Raw genomic sequence first — 17,383 nt, 5'->3', positions numbered from 1 at the left:
TATACATATACACAAACATACGCATATATACATCTATACGCATATGGGAAAGGGAATTCATGTATATCAATACACATACATACATAACATGAATAACCAGGAGGAACTGAAAAATATGGGTGACTTGAGTGGGTTGGAAGAACCTACCCTGAGGCAGAGTGACAGAAGTGGAAAGGTACAATGTCATGGTTGGTGTTTGAAGCACAAGAATTCAGAGGTGAAACACTCATTTCCAGAGGATGACAGGTCCCAGATGGTCATGTCTCTAAAGTTCTAAAATGGAGAGAAGACAAAGAATACCTCCAATATTTTAGCCAATTCCTGAACTCATTTTCCAATGCCAGGCTAAGGCTTCCTTCTTCTTTGGCAGTGTTTACATACCCTTTGTAGACTTAGTTTACTTAAAGACCCTGAAACGGTGGATGTCACCAGTGACTTGTTTGTATGTGTTCAGTAACTGGGCTCGATGATCTGGCTTGCCAAACTGGTCTCCAGGACATTTTTTTCTTGCCCAAGTCGTTGATAACACCCTTACTAACCTCAATCAAGATGTAGGAAGCATTGGGCTACGTCCAAGGCTCCCAGGTTTCTCTTGTGGCACTGTGATGTAGGGTCACCTGGCTTTTTTATCCAGTGGCCAAGTTATGTGAGCCTACAGGCACGGTGTCAGCAATGCCCGCCTTCCCATTCCTGCCATCACTACGCTAATCAAGTCCTCAAAACTCTACCCTTGACAATTACAAAATGTTTCTTTGTTTACACAAGTCATACACGCTTATTACAGGAAAAATTTTTTAAGTTTTTTTTTATTTATTTGAGAGAGAGAGAGAGAGAGCACAGAGGGAGAGGGAGAGAGAGAAGCAGACTCCCCGCTGAGCAGGGAGCCCAATGCGGGACTCGATCCCAGGACCCTGAGATCATGACCTGAGCCAAAGGCAGATGCTTAACTGACTGAGCCACCCAGGAGCCCCGGAAAAATGGTTTTTAATACCAGTTTGGTGTATATCCTATTAACCATTTCTCCATATAAACAAGCACACACATATACCAAATTATTGGTCATTTTTTAAGATCCTATTTTAATTTAGCAATGTAATCCTAATATTTTACCAAGCCAATAGATACACATTGGTAGTATCAGCTTAAGAGACTATATAATATTTTCCCTTATTGAAATTTGAGTTACTTACTAGAAATGTGGGTTATTCACCATTTTTAATTTTTGAAATAGCACTTTGGTAACGATCCTTGCATTTAAATCCTTGTGCCTGTTTTTAATTATTTCTTTGTGGTGCCTCCCTAAGAAATGGATTTCCGGAATCACAGTGTATGCATTTTTATTGCCTTCTAAGTCTTTCTGTGCATGTACATTACACCTTCTTGCGGCAAATTGTCTAAAAATGTGGTCTTACAATTATCTGACTTCCCTGCTCAGACCCTGCCAATGTTTCCTGTTATACATGGGGAGAAATAAAGTCCAGATATCCTGACAGGGCAAGCATGGCTTTCCAGGATCTGGCCTCCTTTTCATGTAGGTTTTCCGTGTTCAATCCATTTTACATGCAGCCATGCTGGACTCCACGTTGGGGCATCCCTTTGCTAGTGGAATTTCTACTTTATTGGTCCAGATCCTGGCAGGAAGCATGTGGCCTCCTCAACCTGGATGACTTGATGAGTGTTTGATACAGGAACTATTTACCAAGGTGAGAGTAGGATTTTGGGAACCCCACAAGGCACAGTACAGTGCGTTGAAATGTCTGGACAAAAGATGCTAGGTTGAAGGGCCAACGGGTACCAAAGATCCCCTCCTTGGTACCAGAGGGAGGTACCAGAGAAAGGGAAGGGGAAAGAAGAAAGAGAGAGAGGAGAGAGAGGGGGGGAGAGAGGGAAGGAGGGAGAAAGGGAGAGAGAGAGAAGGAGAAGGAGGAGAAGGAGGAGAAGGAGGAGGAGAAGGAGGAGAAGGAGGAGGAGAAGGAGGAGAAGGAGGAGAAGGAGGAGAAGGAGCAGAAGGAGCAGAAGGAGCAGAAGGAGGAGAAGGAGGAGAAGGAGGAGGAGAAGGAGCAGGAGGAGCAGGAGGAGAAGGAGCAGGAGGAGAAGGAGCAGGAGGAGGAGAAGGAGCAGGAGGAGCAGGAGGAGAAGGAGCAGGAGGAGAAGGAGCAGGAGGAGGAGAAGGAGCAGGAGGAGCAGAAGGAGCAGAAGGAGGAGAAGGAGGAGAAGGAGCAGAAGGAGGAGGAGAAGGAGCAGAAGAAGGAGGAGAAGGAGCAGGAGGAGCAGGAGGAGAAGGAGCAGGAGGAGAAGGAGCAGGAGGAGGAGAAGGAGCAGGAGGAGCAGGAGGAGAAGGAGCAGGAGGAGCAGGAGGAGAAGGAGCAGGAGGAGCAGAAGGAGCAGAAGGAGGAGAAGGCGGAGAAGGAGGAGAAGGAGCAGAAGGAGGAGGAGAAGGAGGAGAAGGAGCAGAAGGAGGAGAAGGAGCAGAAGAAGGAGGAGAAGGAGCAGAAGGAGGAGAAGGAGGAGAAGGAGCAGAAGGAGGAGAAGGAGGAGAAGGAGGAGGAGAAGGAGCAGAAGGAGGAGAAGGAGGAGAAGGAGGAGGAGAAGGAGGAGAAGGAGCAGAAGGAGCAGAAGGAGCAGAAGGAGAAGGAGGAGAAGGAGGAGGAGAAGGAGGAGAAGGAGGAGGAGAAGGAGGAGAGGAGAAGGAGCAGAAGAAGGAGGAGAAGGAGCAGGAGGAGCAGGAGGAGAAGGAGCAGAAGGAGGAGAAGGAGCAGGAGGAGCAGAAGGAGCAGAAGGAGGAGAAGGAGCAGGAGGAGCAGGAGGAGAAGGAGCAGAAGGAGGAGAAGGAGCAGGAGGAGCAGAAGGAGCAGAAGGAGCAGAAGGAGAAGGAGGAGAAGGAGGAGGAGAAGGAGGAGAGGAGAAGGAGCAGAAGAAGGAGGAGAAGGAGCAGGAGGAGCAGGAGGAGAAGGAGCAGAAGGAGGAGAAGGTGGAGAAGGAGCAGGAGGAAGAGGAAAAGGAGAGGAGAGAGCAGAAGGAAGGAAGGAAAGGAAGGAGGGTGGGAGAGAGGCAGGAGGAAGGCCGGAAGAAGTCCTTTTAGACCAGCATCCTCATAAAGATAGCAGATGCTAGAGTAAGGAATCCCAGAGAGGAGGCAAGGAGAAATGACCTGAAGATTTTCTCCCTCCCTCCTCTTCTGCTTCACTGTTGCTGGTGCTTTCTAAATTATTTCAGCTATTCACCTTTCATTGCCTTATGAGAAAAGAGTTAAAACTTCATTTTATTGGTGAGAAGTAAGAGTTTCAGCAAAGTTAAGCGCCTTGCCCAAGATCTCACAGCTGGTTTTGAGAGTGAGGGGCCCTGTTGTCTCCACCACCCCATCGTGGTCCCCAGGGAGCTTATCTCCCTCACGGTGCCCTGTGGACGGGCAATCTTTTTTTTTTTTTTTTCTTTCAATTTTCATGCATTTCGATCAAATGCTATTTGAAGAGAAGCTGTCAAGCACCAGAGAAGCTGACCAGAATGTTGGCCAGCTCGGGTGCAGGCAGAGAGGCAGGCCCTTCTCCAGGGGCGGGCACCCCGTCCGGAAGCTGATGTTGATTGGCAGGCTTTAATGAGGAAGGAGGGGCCAGTTGCCACGGCAAGAACACAACAAATCTTTGGCCCCTAAGACGCCTGCCAGTGCAGAGAGCCTCAGCTTTCCAACAAGAGAGTAAGTGTTTTTACATTACTCCTGCCTTCAGATGTTTACTAGCTATTATAGCTCATTCACGTTTATTAGAACTTGTATCTGCTGACTACTTTTTTACATTTAGACCCCTGCACCAGAAAGATGGACATTCAGGCGTACCTAATCAAATTTACAAAGATTTATGTGAAGGAGAATTTGCTAAATTTCAGTAGTCAGTTGTAGGCTAGTGAACTGGGTGTGTTTTCTACAAATAATTTTTTAAAGAAAAACCTCTAATTAATAGTACCATTTTTTAAACAGCTTTAATGAGATATAATCCACATGCCATAAAATTCATTTATTTATGTGCATAATTCAGTGACTTTTAATATATTCAAAGTTATGAAAGCATCACTCTCCACTGTCTAATTTTAGAACATTTCCTCACCCCCTAAAGAAATCCTATTTTTAATATATGTGCTGCCGAAGTGAGCACCCCGCAAAGAAATCCTATACTCACTAGGAGTCATTTCCCACCCCCACCTCACCCCAGTTCTAGGCAACCGATAATCTACTTTCTATCTGTATGGATTTGCCTATTCTGGACATTTCACATAAATGGAATCATACTATATGTGGTCTCTTGTGCCTGGCTTCTTTCATTTAGCTTCTTTTCTTGTTTCCAGAGTTCATCCATGTTGTAGCAGGGGTCAAACTTTATTCCTTTCTTAGTGTCAAACAATATTATATGTGTGAGCTCCCACACTTTATTCGTGCAATCAGCCACTAATGGACATTTAGGTTGTTTCCACTTTTTGGTTATTATAAATTATGCTGCTTGTAAACATTTGTATACATGTTTTTGTGTAGACATATATTTTCATTTCTTTTAGGCATATACCTAAGTGTGGAGTTACAGGTCATATGAAAACTCTATGTTTAACTTTTTGAAGGACTACCAAAGCAGTGGCACCATTTTACATTCCCACCACGTGTATGAGGGTTTCGCCTTCTCTGCATCCTCACCGACACTCATAATGTCTGTCTTTTTGATTACAGTTATCCTAGAGGGTGTGAGCAGTGTGTCAGTGTTGTTTTCATTTGCATTTCCTTCATGACTAATGAGGTTGAGAATCTTGTCATGTGCTTATTATTTTGGGCGTATTTTCATGAGCGTATTATTTTGAAGAAACTTCTGTTTATATTCCTTGACCATTTTTAATTGAGCTATTGTCTTATTGTTGAATTGTAAGAGTTCTGTATATATTCTGGATACAAGTCTCTTATCAGATATATAATTTGCAAATATCTTCTCCCATCCTGTAGTTGCTTTTATACTTTTTCAAAGGTATTGTTTACAGAAAAAAAATTGGGGGACGGCTGGGTGGCTCAGTCGTTGGGCATCTGCCTTCGGCTCAGGTCATGATCCTGGGATCGAGCCCCGCATCGGGCTCCCTGCTCCGCGGGAAGCCTGCTTCTCCCTCTCCCACTCCCCCTGCTTGTGTTCCCTCTCTCGCTGTCTTTCTCGCTCTGTCAAAAAATAAATAAAATCTTAAAAAAAATTTTTTTTTTAATTTTGGTGAAATCCAGCTTTTTATTTATTTTTTCTTTTGTGGCTTATGCTTTTGTTGTTATATCTATGGACCACTGCCTAACTCAATGTGATGAAGACTTACTCCCAAGTTTTCTTCTAAGAATTTTAGTTTAAGTTCTTATATTTAGGTCTGTAATCCATTTTTTAAGAGAATTTATTTATTTATTTATTTGAGACAGGGGGAGAGAGAGAGCACAAGAGAGGGAAGGAGCAGAGGGAGAGGGAGAGGCAGACCGCACTGAGAGTGGAGCCCAACGCAGGGCTCGATCCCAGGACCCTGAGATCACGACCTGAGCTGAAACCAAGAGTCGGACACTCAAACAACTGAGCCACCCAGGTGCCCCTAGATCTGTAATCTATCTTAAGTTTTGTATATGACGTGAGGGAAAGGATTGACTTCATTCTTGTGCAATATCTAATTGTGTCAGTACCATTTGGAAAGATTATTTATTCCTCATTGAATTTTCCTGGCACCTTTATTGAAAACCAGTTGACCATAAATGTAAACATTTATTTCTGGACTCTCAATTCTATCCCATTTCGCTCTATATATCTATCTGTATGCCACATTTTATGCCGGCACAGTGTACTTCATTCATATCACACGTTGATTACTGTAGCTTTGAAGTAAGTTTAGAAATCAGGAAGTTTGTGTCCTCCTACTTCATTCTTTTTGCAAGGTTGTTTTGATTCTTCTGAATCCCTTGCATTTATTTCCATATAAGTTTTTAGGATCAGTTCATCAATTCCTCTGCAAATAAATTAAGCAGCTCATTGGAAACTTCTACTTGAATTACAACTTGTCAGTGTGAAGTTGTGGGATTTCTTTGGTATGAACTCAAGTGTGAAACAAATGGGGGTGATTTAAGCATAAACCTGCTTAAAGGTTTGTGTGAAAGGCAAGCAGAGGGTTCAAGACACTGATTCTAAAACTGGTTTGGCTTTTTGTGATAGCTGCAGGTTAGAAATCCACTAGTACTTCTGTTTACTATTTTATGTTATCATTGATCCAGTGCTCCAGTGTAAGGGTTTTTTACTAAAACAAATAAGCCAAAAAGTTAAAGCGTATCCTATGCCATCCTCTGTTACCTAGCATGGACTGGGTGCTCGCTTCGTGCAAAAAGGCATGTTCTTGTCGGACACAGCTAATGATTCCTGAAGTACTGCAGGCTGAGGCCCAGGCCTCTATTTTTTTTTAAAACCCACCAGTAATTCTCACGTAGTCCGTCAGGAAAGAACAGCAGCAACATCCTCAGTGCCTCTCCCTTACCTCAGGTCTCCCCCCTCCCTTAGAGCCAGCGAGCCAGGGTTACTCAGTGCGGGCTGTGAACTAGTAGTTGTTGTGGGGACTTGCTACAAATGCAGGACCTCAGGCCTCATCTTAGACCAGAATCTGCATTTTACCTACATCCCAGATACTTTATATGGACCAGAGGTTGGTAAACAATGGTCTACAGGCCAAGTGTAGCTCACTCCATTTTTTCGGGCCCATGGTCACCGCCTATGGTGGTAGCGCTTAGTGGGCAAGCCTGTGAGCTTTGGGAAGCCAACTGCTCCCAAGTCTGCTCCTAGTCTGTCTCCTGAGCCCACAGCTGTGCCTGGCCTCTGCCCAGGGCCCTGCTGGTCACCACCCACACTTTGGGAACTCTGCTGTCAGCAGTTTCTGGGCACGGAGCAATAGAATTAGTTCAGTCAAGTCACCTTGCCTCCCACCAGCTTTCAACTTGAAATGGTTGGGCTCTTGGAAAGGAGAAAGGGCATGCTGGGATCTGGGCATCTGTGGAATAGAAGGAAAGTAACCATCCTACCAGCCAGACCCCTCCCCCTCGGGCTGGTTGCTCTTCCCCCTGAGACTGTCACCAGCTGAGGGCTACTGAGCACAAAGCATGCTCACCCACCTCCACCACCCCTTCCTCCCCCAGGATGGCCCATCCCTGGCTGGAGATTTTCTCTTGTTACATAATAGTTATGTAATGTTACATCATAGTCTTGATTTTTGCCTCTTGGCCTACAGAGGCTAAAAAAATTTTGTACCCAGCCCTTTACAGGAAATATTTGTGGTTCCTTGGTCTGTATACCAAAGTTGGAGCCACTTGCCCTTTGCAGAATGTGCCTCCGCCACCCATGCGCTGTGCCTGAGTTGATCTTCCATCACTGCCAGGGCCCAAGATGACTCTTACTCATCCCTTCGGGAACCAGCTTAGGTCACTTTCAGAAAAAAGTGCCTTTTACTTCCTAGTCCTGGGGAATGGTCCTTTCCCTCTATCCCCAGAAAATCACCGCCATCATAACGCTTAGGAGATTGCATGTTAATTGTGTTATGCACTTCTCTCCCATTCTAGGGCTATCCTCGTATTTCAGTGTACATTAGTTGGTCTGATAGGAGGCTCAATAATTCACATTTCTAATAAATTCTTAGGTGATGCCGCTGCTGGGCCACAGCGTGTCTGGCTGACTCCAAACTCTTCTTGAGATCTCAACTTAAATGTTGGGATCAAAGAGACATTCCCGCTAGCCCCACCTCAAGTGGCTCTCTCCTCATTCTTTTCTTCTGTCCCAACCCCTTATTTGTTTATATCACTAATTCTCAAACTTGTTGGTCTCAGGACTCCTTTACACTCTTAAAAATTACTGAGAACCCCAGAGAGCTTTTGTTTATATGGATTATAGCTATCAATATTTACCTTATTAGAAATTAAAACTGAGAAAAAATTTAAATGTTTATTAAATCATATACAAAAATCATAGTAAGCCTAATATGCAATAACATTAGTGATATTTTCATGAAAAATAATTACATTTTCTAAAGCAAAAGAAGTGAGAACAGCTTATTTATTTATTTTTTATGTAGCTGAATCTCTTTACTATGTGACTTAATAGAAGACAGATGTATTCTTAGCTCTTTTGCATTCAGTTTGTTGTTTTGGTTGAAATATAGAAGGAAGGAGCATCTGGGTGGCTCAGTCTTTTAAGGATCTGCCTTTGGCTCAGGTCATGATCCCAGAGTTCCGGATGGAGCCCCATGTCTGGCTCCCTGCTCGGCGGGGTGCCTGCTTCTCCCTCTCCCTCTGCCTGGGGCTCCCCCTGCTTATTCTCTCTCTCTCTCTGTCAAATAAATGAATAAAATCTTTAAAAGAGAGAAATATAGAAAGGAAATCTGGTCCTCCACATATATAAAATTGGAAAAGGGAAGAGTATTTTATAACCTTTTCAGATAACTGTGGATATTTGTCTTTAATACTACACCAAAACTGGACAGGTGGTAGCGCTTTACAAGTAAGTTGGAATCTAAAACAATCTCATTGTACTTTTCATACTGTGTCTCACTAAAATCCATTGTCCTATCCTGAATGAGTCTCTTTACCCATGCATGATTTTGTAACATCATACGCTTGTCATTTGTTCACGGAGTTATGCAGACTTTCTAAATGTTGACACATTTTGTTATACAATATTTTAAAATCATTTTTTATGAAGTCATGTAGTCAAAGGTCAACATTTATAAAAAGAACTCTACTACTTTAGTTTCCTTGTTGAAACTAGCTTCTTTTTCTTTCTTTCTTTCTTTCTTTCTTTCTTTCTTTCTTTCTTTCTTTCTTTCTTTCTTTCTTTCTTTTCTTTCTTTCTTTCTTTCTTTCTTCCTTTCTTTCTTTTTTTTTTTTGACTTTGTGTGTGCTGGTGAAGAATACCATGACTGCTAATCTAGTTCGGTGTCACTGCCACTGCCTTGCTTTGTGCTAAGGTACCGGCTGCTTTCTACATTGTTGCTTTTGAATCATCAGGACAAATGTCAGCACAAGGCCAATGACATTTTAATATTAAAATGAAAATAATTTTGATCTCATGGATCCCCTGAAAGAATCAGGATTCCTAAGCATCTGTAAACTATAGTTTAAGAATTGTCAATTTATGTCTTAATGCTGTAAAAAACTTGTAAGCATTTTATTTGCATGTTTACATCTTGTCCATCTGAATTGGTGTGCCAATAGTATTAAATTTCTACGGAGTGCCTGCTTTGTGTCCAGTCAGTAAATTTTTCACATGGATTGTCCTTGTATCCTCACAACAAATTTGACAAATTATACCCATGCTATGGATGAGAAAGGTAAGACACAGAATTGCACAACTAATTCAGAATCACACAGTTTGGAATCGGAGTAGGGAATAGCACTGAAAAGTAGTTTGAGGCCAAATAGAAAATCCCAAACCATGAGTTCATCCTATATTCCTGGGGGCAGAGGGGAGCCATTGATAGTTCTTCAGTAGGGGACTGGCATATACTAATCTCAGTGGCTGAAATCCAAATACACCCTCAGCAGAGCACACACATACGAATTTGTGAGGTAAGAAAGAAAATAAATGATAAGGAATCCTATGGGATCACTTTATTCCTATGGAATAAAGAATTGTAGAGAATTTCCTAAGCGGTATGTTTTTCCCATAGTTTTTTTTTTTTTTGGTCATGGAATTGACCAAAATGTCGGACATGACAAAGCTCCACCAAGCTGTGGCTGCAGGAGACTACAATTTAGTGAGAAAGATTTTGAAAAAAGGTCTCTGTGACCCAAACTACAAGGATGTGGACTGGAATGACCGAACCCCACTTCACTGGGCTGCAATCAAAGGTGAGTGGGCAATGCCTGGGTAAAATCCATCCCTTTGAGTCCGCCTTTCATGAGGTTACCAGTCAGTAGTCCGTGTGTGGTAGTGGAAAGAACATTTCTTGAGAGCCAAATGGAACATGTCAACCCTGGCACCACCACTTACTGGTTGTAGCACTTTAAGCAAGTTATTTAATATCTCTAGGCCTTAATTTATTCACCTACATAGTGGGAACAGTGATTATCTTGGCGTCTTGCAGTGAGGATTCGCTAAGATAATGGGTGTACATGCCTAGCACATAGTTCGCTCTCAATTAATGCTAGTGCTCTGCCCTCTTGACCTCCAACAAGAAAGGTAGGACAGGGACCCTGTCATGTTCACTGCTGTGTCCCCCACCCCTCACATGGCTCAGTTACGAAATTGGAGGAGGCTAGTGGCAAAAACTCAGCCGTTGGGCTTGTCAAGGCCTTCAGCAATAGAACACCATTGAAGAACGTTAAGGAAGAGAGTATTATAGTCAACTTGCTTTTTAAAAAAAACTGTTTGGATTTCTGTATGGAGAATGGATTGGCAGGAGGCAAGACTTGTTGCAGAGAATCAGTTGGGAGAATTTTGCAGAAATTTGAGTACAAAGTGATGGTGGCTATACTAAAACGCCTTCTAGTGAACGTTTGCTGTATGCTAGGCATCATGCTGTATGCATTATGTCTGTGATTTCATTTGTACTTCACAAGAACTCAGTGAGGTAAGTAATAACATTTTTCACTTACAAATGAGGAAACTGGGCCTCAGACCTTTGTCTCCTGTCTGCGATTCCACAGTTAGCAAGTGTTACTTACTGGCAGGTATGAGCCCACATCTTTTGGATTGAAAGCCTGTGCTTTGAATCTGGCTTAAGTGGGACTTAAAATATTTTTTATTGAGGTATACTTGATATACGTCATTATATCACTTTCAGGTATACAACATAATTAAATTTTTGTTGATATTATGAAATGACCACCACAGTAAGTGAAGTTAAAATCTGTCACCACATATAGTTACAAAAGGTTTTTTTTTTTTACAAAAAGTTTTCTTGCAGTAACTTTTAAGATCTATTCTCTTAACAACTACCAAATATGCAAAACAGTATTATTAACTACAGTCACCATGCTGTATGTTACATTTCCAGGACTTATTTTTTTTATAACTGATGTTTGTACCCTTTAATCCCCTTTACCCATTTCTCCAACCCCTCAGCCCCTGCCTCTGGCAACCACCAGTTTCTTCACTGTACCTATGACCTTGGTGTCTTTTTGTTTTTTTTAGATTCCACATATAAGTGAGATCCTATGATATTTCTTTTTCTCTGACTTGCTTCACTTAGCATAATGCCCTCAAGTTCCGTCCAAGTTGTTGCAAAATACTTGCTTTTGAATCACCGCTGAGGCTGCCAAAAGCGGAGTGAGCCTTACCAGTGTCCGCATAGGCATGCATAGGTGACTTGGGAGGGAAAGCAAGATTCCTAGGAAGGGCTTGTGGGAATGAACAGGGGAAGGGAGGGCCCTGGACGGAGTAGAGGGAATACTTGCAGAGCCCAGGACTCTGGTGGGAGCAAGGTTTCTGAGGTAATGGTGGGGCGCTGAGTCCCAGGTAAGAGAGGGAGATGGAGGAGGGGATGGCGCTTAGGAAACCGGGAAGGGCCTCAAAGCAAGTGTCATCCCTTCTTTTATACTATCCAGGCTACGTCTGGCCCTAGTCAGGCAGACATTTTAATCTTAACCTCCTCCTGTTTCTTCCTGGTACGTCTAAGGGCACATGGAGGTGATGCAGCTCCTTCTAGAATATGGAGCCAGGCCCTGCCTGGTAACTGATGTGGGCTGGACCCCAGCTCATTTTGCAGCTGAGTCAGGCCACGTGAATGTGCTCAAAGTTCTCCATGCATTGCACGCCGCGATCGACGCCCCCGACTTCTTTGGAGACACGCCAAAGAGGATCGCACAGATCTACGGGCAGACCGCCTGTGTGGCGTTCCTGGAGAAGTAAGTTTCATTTATTTCCAGTTAGAGAAATGGTAGAGAAACAGGAGCCTGGGGTCAAGGTCTTTGCTGACTCAGTGGTCTGAGGTCCATGAAAATGAAACGAGCAAATTCAGCTGACTGTCGTTTGTGTTGTTTTTATTTCTTTTCCCTGAAATGACTAGTTTGGGTGGAAACTATATTGTTTTAGATTATGTAAAATCTACTGTTTTTCTATTATACCAAAGTTATAATTACTATAATGACACATATTTATAATAATTTTAACAGTATGCAATTCTCATAATTATTGTTTTAGATGATACAAAAATTATCTCAGATAAGAGAGGTGGGACACCAAATTTGAAAATGGGTCATGGTACAAGATTCGTGGAGCCCCTTCAGACCCCTGACAGGTATTCCAACTAGCTGTGTGACCTTGGGCAAGTTAAGCCACCTTGCTGATCCTCAGGTTTCTCATATTAAAAAGGAAGCTGGTGAATTAGGCTATCAGTTATAAGGGCCCTTCTACCTTTTAAAACTTCTATTCATCTATGCATCTTCTACTCACACACTCACCAAAGATCATGACTTTTCTAGCACTTGTTAATTTTTTTCTCTCACCCACTGCATTCAAATAGAATTAAGTATCAATTATGTACTTGACAGGTACAGCTTTGGGAGGGATGGAAATAAAATTGGGGAATTTATAATCTGGTTGAGTTAATAAGTGATTCGTATAAGAGGCAGTAAAGAAAGTGAATGAGGGCAGCATTGCTTGAAAACCAAAATGAGATCCATAGAGAATCTATCTATAGGGCAGTTCACGGTGGGAAGGGGGAATGACTGTATAATGCTCTTCTAAGAACTTGCAAATGAAGTTATCTTCCAGAAGTTAAACTAGAGTTGCTTATGATGAGATTAGATATCTGTAGAAGTAACCCAAGAGACTTTCTCTTAACAGTGGTATTCAAAATCAGGGGTGCCTGGGTGGCTGAGTCGGGTAAGCATCTGCCTTCAGCTCGGGTCGTGGTCCCGGGGTCCTGGGATCAAGCCCCGCATTGGGCTCCCTGCTCAGCGGGGAGCCTGCTTCTCTCTCTCCTTCTGCTTGCCACTCCCCCTGCTTGTGCTCTCTCTCTCTCTCTGTCAAATAAATAAATAAAATCTTTAAAAAAATATTCAAAATCATAATCAAATTGACTTGGGGGGTAAAAGCAGAACCTTGAGTCCTGACTCGAAGACTTCTCCCCGCTCGTACGTCATCTCCTACACGCAGTGACCTCTATCCATTGTGGACCTCAGCAACTGCAACACTGTTCTCTGAACTTTTAAAAGCTCTAACATATCACTCTGTGACCATAGCTCCCTTTCTTCATTTTGCCAGTTCCTCACACAGGTATTTGCGTGCATCAAGACCTCTTCTCGTTCAACTTCTTTCTCTCCTGATCGATCATCGGCCTGAAGGTTTCCTGATCTTCCATCGGTCTGCCATCTGGACATCATGATACACCACTTCTTCCTCGCTGTTTGCATGATTCTTAAATTTCCAACCTTTTGTCCTCCTATACCATGTGACCCAGAATTCCCACCCCTGTATCAGTCTCCATCTTCACTCCTGTGCTTGGTCTGGGAGAGAAAAGCCCACAAATAAGTTCATGGGCACCACCAGAAGTTCTGGGATTTCTGTCCTCAGCTGAGCTCTTGGAACAGTTTGGCAATCTGTCTCCCTGCCCTGCTCCTTCACTGACAGCTCACATCCCCATCATACCTCAGCCTGTCCCTCAGAAAGTAGGCTTTCTACTGCATAGAGAATATTGAAGCCAAGGGCTTACATGTTTAAACCTCCTCCTACATGTTGTCCCTCCATATAGACCCTAACCCAAACCTTTATATCTCCCACAATGTCATCATTCCCGTGTTCTATGTTGCATCTTTTATTCTCCTGTATTTTTAGCTTTTTTCTATTCCTTCGCCCCTCAGACCTCTCTGGCCTTTGAACGTGTTCAAATAGATCTTACTGAACAAACACACAAACATTTAGAGGTCCTTTTACTGTCTGCTGTTTCTTTCTTCTTCCTGCATTTCTTTCTTTCTTTTTTTAAAGATTTATTTCTTTATTTGAGAGGGGAGGGGGAGGGGCAGAGGGAGAGGGAAAGAAACTTGAGGAGACTCCACGCTGAGCATGGAGCCCTACACGGGGCTCGAGCTCTTCTTGCATTTCTATGCTACTTAAATGTTAATCTGGGTAATTTAATGTTAATCTATGTGGGTGTCTTCCTCATCCACCTTTGCACTTGTTTTCCATTTTGTACTGAATCAGGGCTCGTCCAGGGAGGTCCTTGTTGCGAAATCAATGGCCTCTTCTCAACTCACGTCTTAACTCCACTTAATGTGATATCTGATTACTCTTCTCCTTTGGCGTGTCTCTTTGGATAACTTTTTCTCTTCTCTGGTGCTATTCTCTCCTATTTCTGCTTACCTATCTGATCATTTCTGCTCACGATTTTCTTGAGCTCCTATTCTTGCATGACTTTTAGAGGCTGAAATTCCTTGGGATCCTGTCCTTGGCTATCGTCTGCTGACTCTCTCTGCAAAAATTTCAGCCCCTCCTCAGTGACTCGTGCATGGATGAGTGTGATACACGATCTCAGCATAACTGAAATGGAGGAGGAGAGGTTCTCCAAAGAGTGGGGGGTGCCATTACCAGGAAAAGTGGGCAAGCAGAACTGAGCCAACAAAAACAACAAAGGTCAGCCACATCAAGTGCAAGTCATTTCCAGTTATCGTCATCTCCCATGAGGAACTTCCCTTTTGACAGTTAAGACGGTTCAGAGAGAAGAAATCCTGATTAAGGGGTAATTAATCTGGACCTTGAAAGACAGCTAAGATCTGACTAATGAAGGAGGGAGAAAGATTCTTGATTTGGAGTGAAGGCATCAAGTTGGAGATGTGCACAGGTTGTGTGTATGTGTGAGGACGCTCAGGGGTACTGGGGGGATGAAGATCCCTGAGGGATTTCTTAACAGCCCCTGTTGCAAGCAGGTGGGCTCCTGGGCTAGGATAATGACGAGAAAGGATATAAGAGAATTTCGGAAGAAGCCTAGGCAGTATTTGACAATTTTCTGAGTAAATCTCTCATTCACAAATACTTTGGAGCCCTACCATGCCCATGGCTTTGAACTAGATGCTCAAAGGGCTTTAAAGATGACTCAGAGACAGTGCCGGACTTTAAGTTCCCCGGGAGAGGAGATACTTGCTTACATCAATAACACTAATACAAGCTAGAAGGTAGCAAAGGTCAAAAGAACAGGGCAGAGGAGGGGTACCACGAGGCCTGAGTATGGAGCGGTCACTTCTAGCTTGTTGGGGGGATGCGGACTGAGGGGCAAACGGGTTTGCTGTCTTCTGATTGAAACTTGCTTTTTGTAATGCTTTGCACTTTACTTCAGACGATACTTCCGTATACTTCCCCTTGTCCACGTGTATATGATGGTTTATTCACCTATTTCTCTATTATCTATTCTATTGTTCTGTATCTGTCATCTGTCTATATGTCACCTAGCTATTTCATAAAGCCATCTATACCTACCATACATATGTGATTATGAGTATTTTTTTATTTCTTTTGTATATGTTTCCATACTTTAAAATCTTCCACGACGGACAGACATGGTCTTATATTTAGGAAAAAAAATACAATTGGAAAAGAAATGAAGGGAAACTGCCACCTACTAAGATGCTGGTAGCTCTAGAACTTCCCACTCAGGGGCTTGCCATTTTTCTCCATCTCCCAGTCATTTCTTTAGTGTCTGAGGCATCCCTAAAGGTGCCCTGGGAGATGCTCGAACTCGACCTTCTTCCTTCTCGCCTGGACTGCTGGCGTGGCCAGGCTGTGTGCAGAGGGCGGGAAGAGGGGGCCATGCCGCAGCCGGGACAGGCTCTCCCCGCCAGCAGGGGGCTGATGACCGCCGTGTTCCCCTTCTCCAGGGCTGAGCCCGAGTGCCGGGACCACCGGCGCACCGCCAGGCAGCAGGGGCTGCCTCTGGACCAGCAGGACGAAGACTGGGATGCCAAGAAAAGGGAGCTGGAGCTGTCTCTCCCTTCCTCAAATCAAAACACCAACAAGAAAAAGAATAAGACAATCCGAGGCCCCACCAGGCCGGGCCATCCGAAAGAGAGAAGAGCGTGAGAAGGAGAGCATCCTCGGCAGCTCTAGCACGCATGTCTGCTGCGGGGGACGGTCCCTGGACCAGAGTAGGAGTTGTGAGACCTGTGCTGTCCTTACGTGATTTTACTTATGACCATTACCCAGACGCCTTCTACCGGTAGCTCAGGACCTGCCGTTTGGTCTGAAACCTTGCCGGGTGTTCTCTACCCGAGCTGTTGCCTCCTTGCTGATACGCGTTATCCACAGGAATGGCCAGAAAGGACCGAGTGTTCGCTGCTTGGATGTGGTCACCAGTCATTTGCCCTGTCAGCATCCCCTGGCCCGCTATGGGCCGTTATAGAATTTCAGGGGGCAATGAAAGTGCTATCCCTAAGGAAACTTGATTGTTTCAATGAAAAGAAAAAAGTAACAACAAAATCTCAGAAATCTCCTATACTGAGTATAGTTAATCTGCGACAAAAATGATTTGTTGTCACATAAACCAAGCAAAGAGGTGAACAAATGTAGCTCCCAGGTTCTAGCTATGGTTTTCCTTCGTGGGGTAGAGGCTCACAATCCCAGCCTGGTCATTTTTACCAATGGTCACCTCTCTATAGGAAGAACAATCTGGGCAATAGACCAACTTGGTGAGCAAGAACTGGGAACGTGGACGAGAATTAGTTCCATCCCGCATAATGAATGAGAGGTAGCATAAAAACTAGAATGTGTGATTACGGCCCTAGTTGTTCAGTGTGCATGTTAGGAAATCTAAATACAGATCAGGTATTTCCAGTGAAAATGTCACATCCGACATGTGCTCTACATATGAAATACGTATCCGATTTTGAATACTTAGAACAAAAAAAAAATGTAAAACAGCTCATTAACAATATTATTGATTACGGGTTGAAATGGTCATATTTTGGATGTTGGGTTAAATAAAATATATCACTCACATGAATTTTACCCTCTTTTTCTCCCCTTTTTAAAATATGTGGCTGCTAGAATGTTTAAAATTACATGGGTGGCTTGCTTTGTTTTGTGTGTTTTTTGGCCTATCAGACAGCCCTGCTGTAGAAACCAGAAAATATTTAGAGTCTCCACCAGGCAGCTGGCTTGATGAACTCCAATTGGTTACTCCACATGCCAGGTTTACTAGTTTTTCTACCTAAATCAATGTCTTTGGGCACCTAACATCTTCATTACGCATTCCTCAATTGGTGCTTATGTTAATACAGGCCATGCTTGGTTTGAATTCTCTGAAATGAATAAATGCTTGAACCTCTGCTAGGAAAGTAGTACAGCTGTGGAAGATACCTTTTCTAGTTGGTATCCATCCTGAGCATCAATCCCCCTTCTCTGTGCTCAGCAATTCCCAGAGGGGGTTCCTG

General features: G+C 43.5%; 1 protein-coding gene across 1 annotated transcript; it reads left to right on the top strand.

Annotated features, from left to right (window-relative positions):
• The first annotated feature begins 3,654 nt into the window (after positions 1 to 3,654).
• On the top strand, positions 3,655 to 16,953 carry ANKRD66 (ankyrin repeat domain 66). The gene is made up of 4 exons (XM_027602744.2): positions 3,655 to 3,694; positions 9,691 to 9,871; positions 11,641 to 11,869; positions 15,833 to 16,953. The coding sequence occupies exons 2-4, from the start codon at positions 9,709 to 9,711 to the stop codon at positions 16,032 to 16,034; spliced, it is 594 nt and encodes a 197-aa protein (XP_027458545.1). The 5' UTR covers positions 3,655 to 3,694; positions 9,691 to 9,708; the 3' UTR covers positions 16,035 to 16,953.
• The last annotated feature ends 430 nt before the right edge of the window (positions 16,954 to 17,383 follow it).

The sequence above is a fragment of the Zalophus californianus genome, chromosome 7 (genome assembly GCF_009762305.2).
Source record: "Zalophus californianus isolate mZalCal1 chromosome 7, mZalCal1.pri.v2, whole genome shotgun sequence".
Taxonomy (NCBI): Eukaryota; Metazoa; Chordata; class Mammalia; order Carnivora; family Otariidae; genus Zalophus; species Zalophus californianus.
This window is presented reverse-complemented; position numbering and strand designations above follow the sequence as displayed.

What these genes read in the sequence shown, in the direction of transcription:
- ANKRD66 (XM_027602744.2), top strand. Translation starts at nt 9,709, where the DNA reads ATGGAATTGACCAAAATGTCGGACATGACAAAGCTCCACCAAGCTGTG. An exon ending in TCACTGGGCTGCAATCAAAG is followed by an intron (nt 9,872 to 11,640) that starts GTGAGTGGGCAA and finishes GGTACGTCTAAG; the next exon opens with GGCACATGGAGGTGATGCAG. An exon ending in TGTGTGGCGTTCCTGGAGAA is followed by an intron (nt 11,870 to 15,832) that starts GTAAGTTTCATT and finishes CCCCTTCTCCAG; the next exon opens with GGCTGAGCCCGAGTGCCGGG.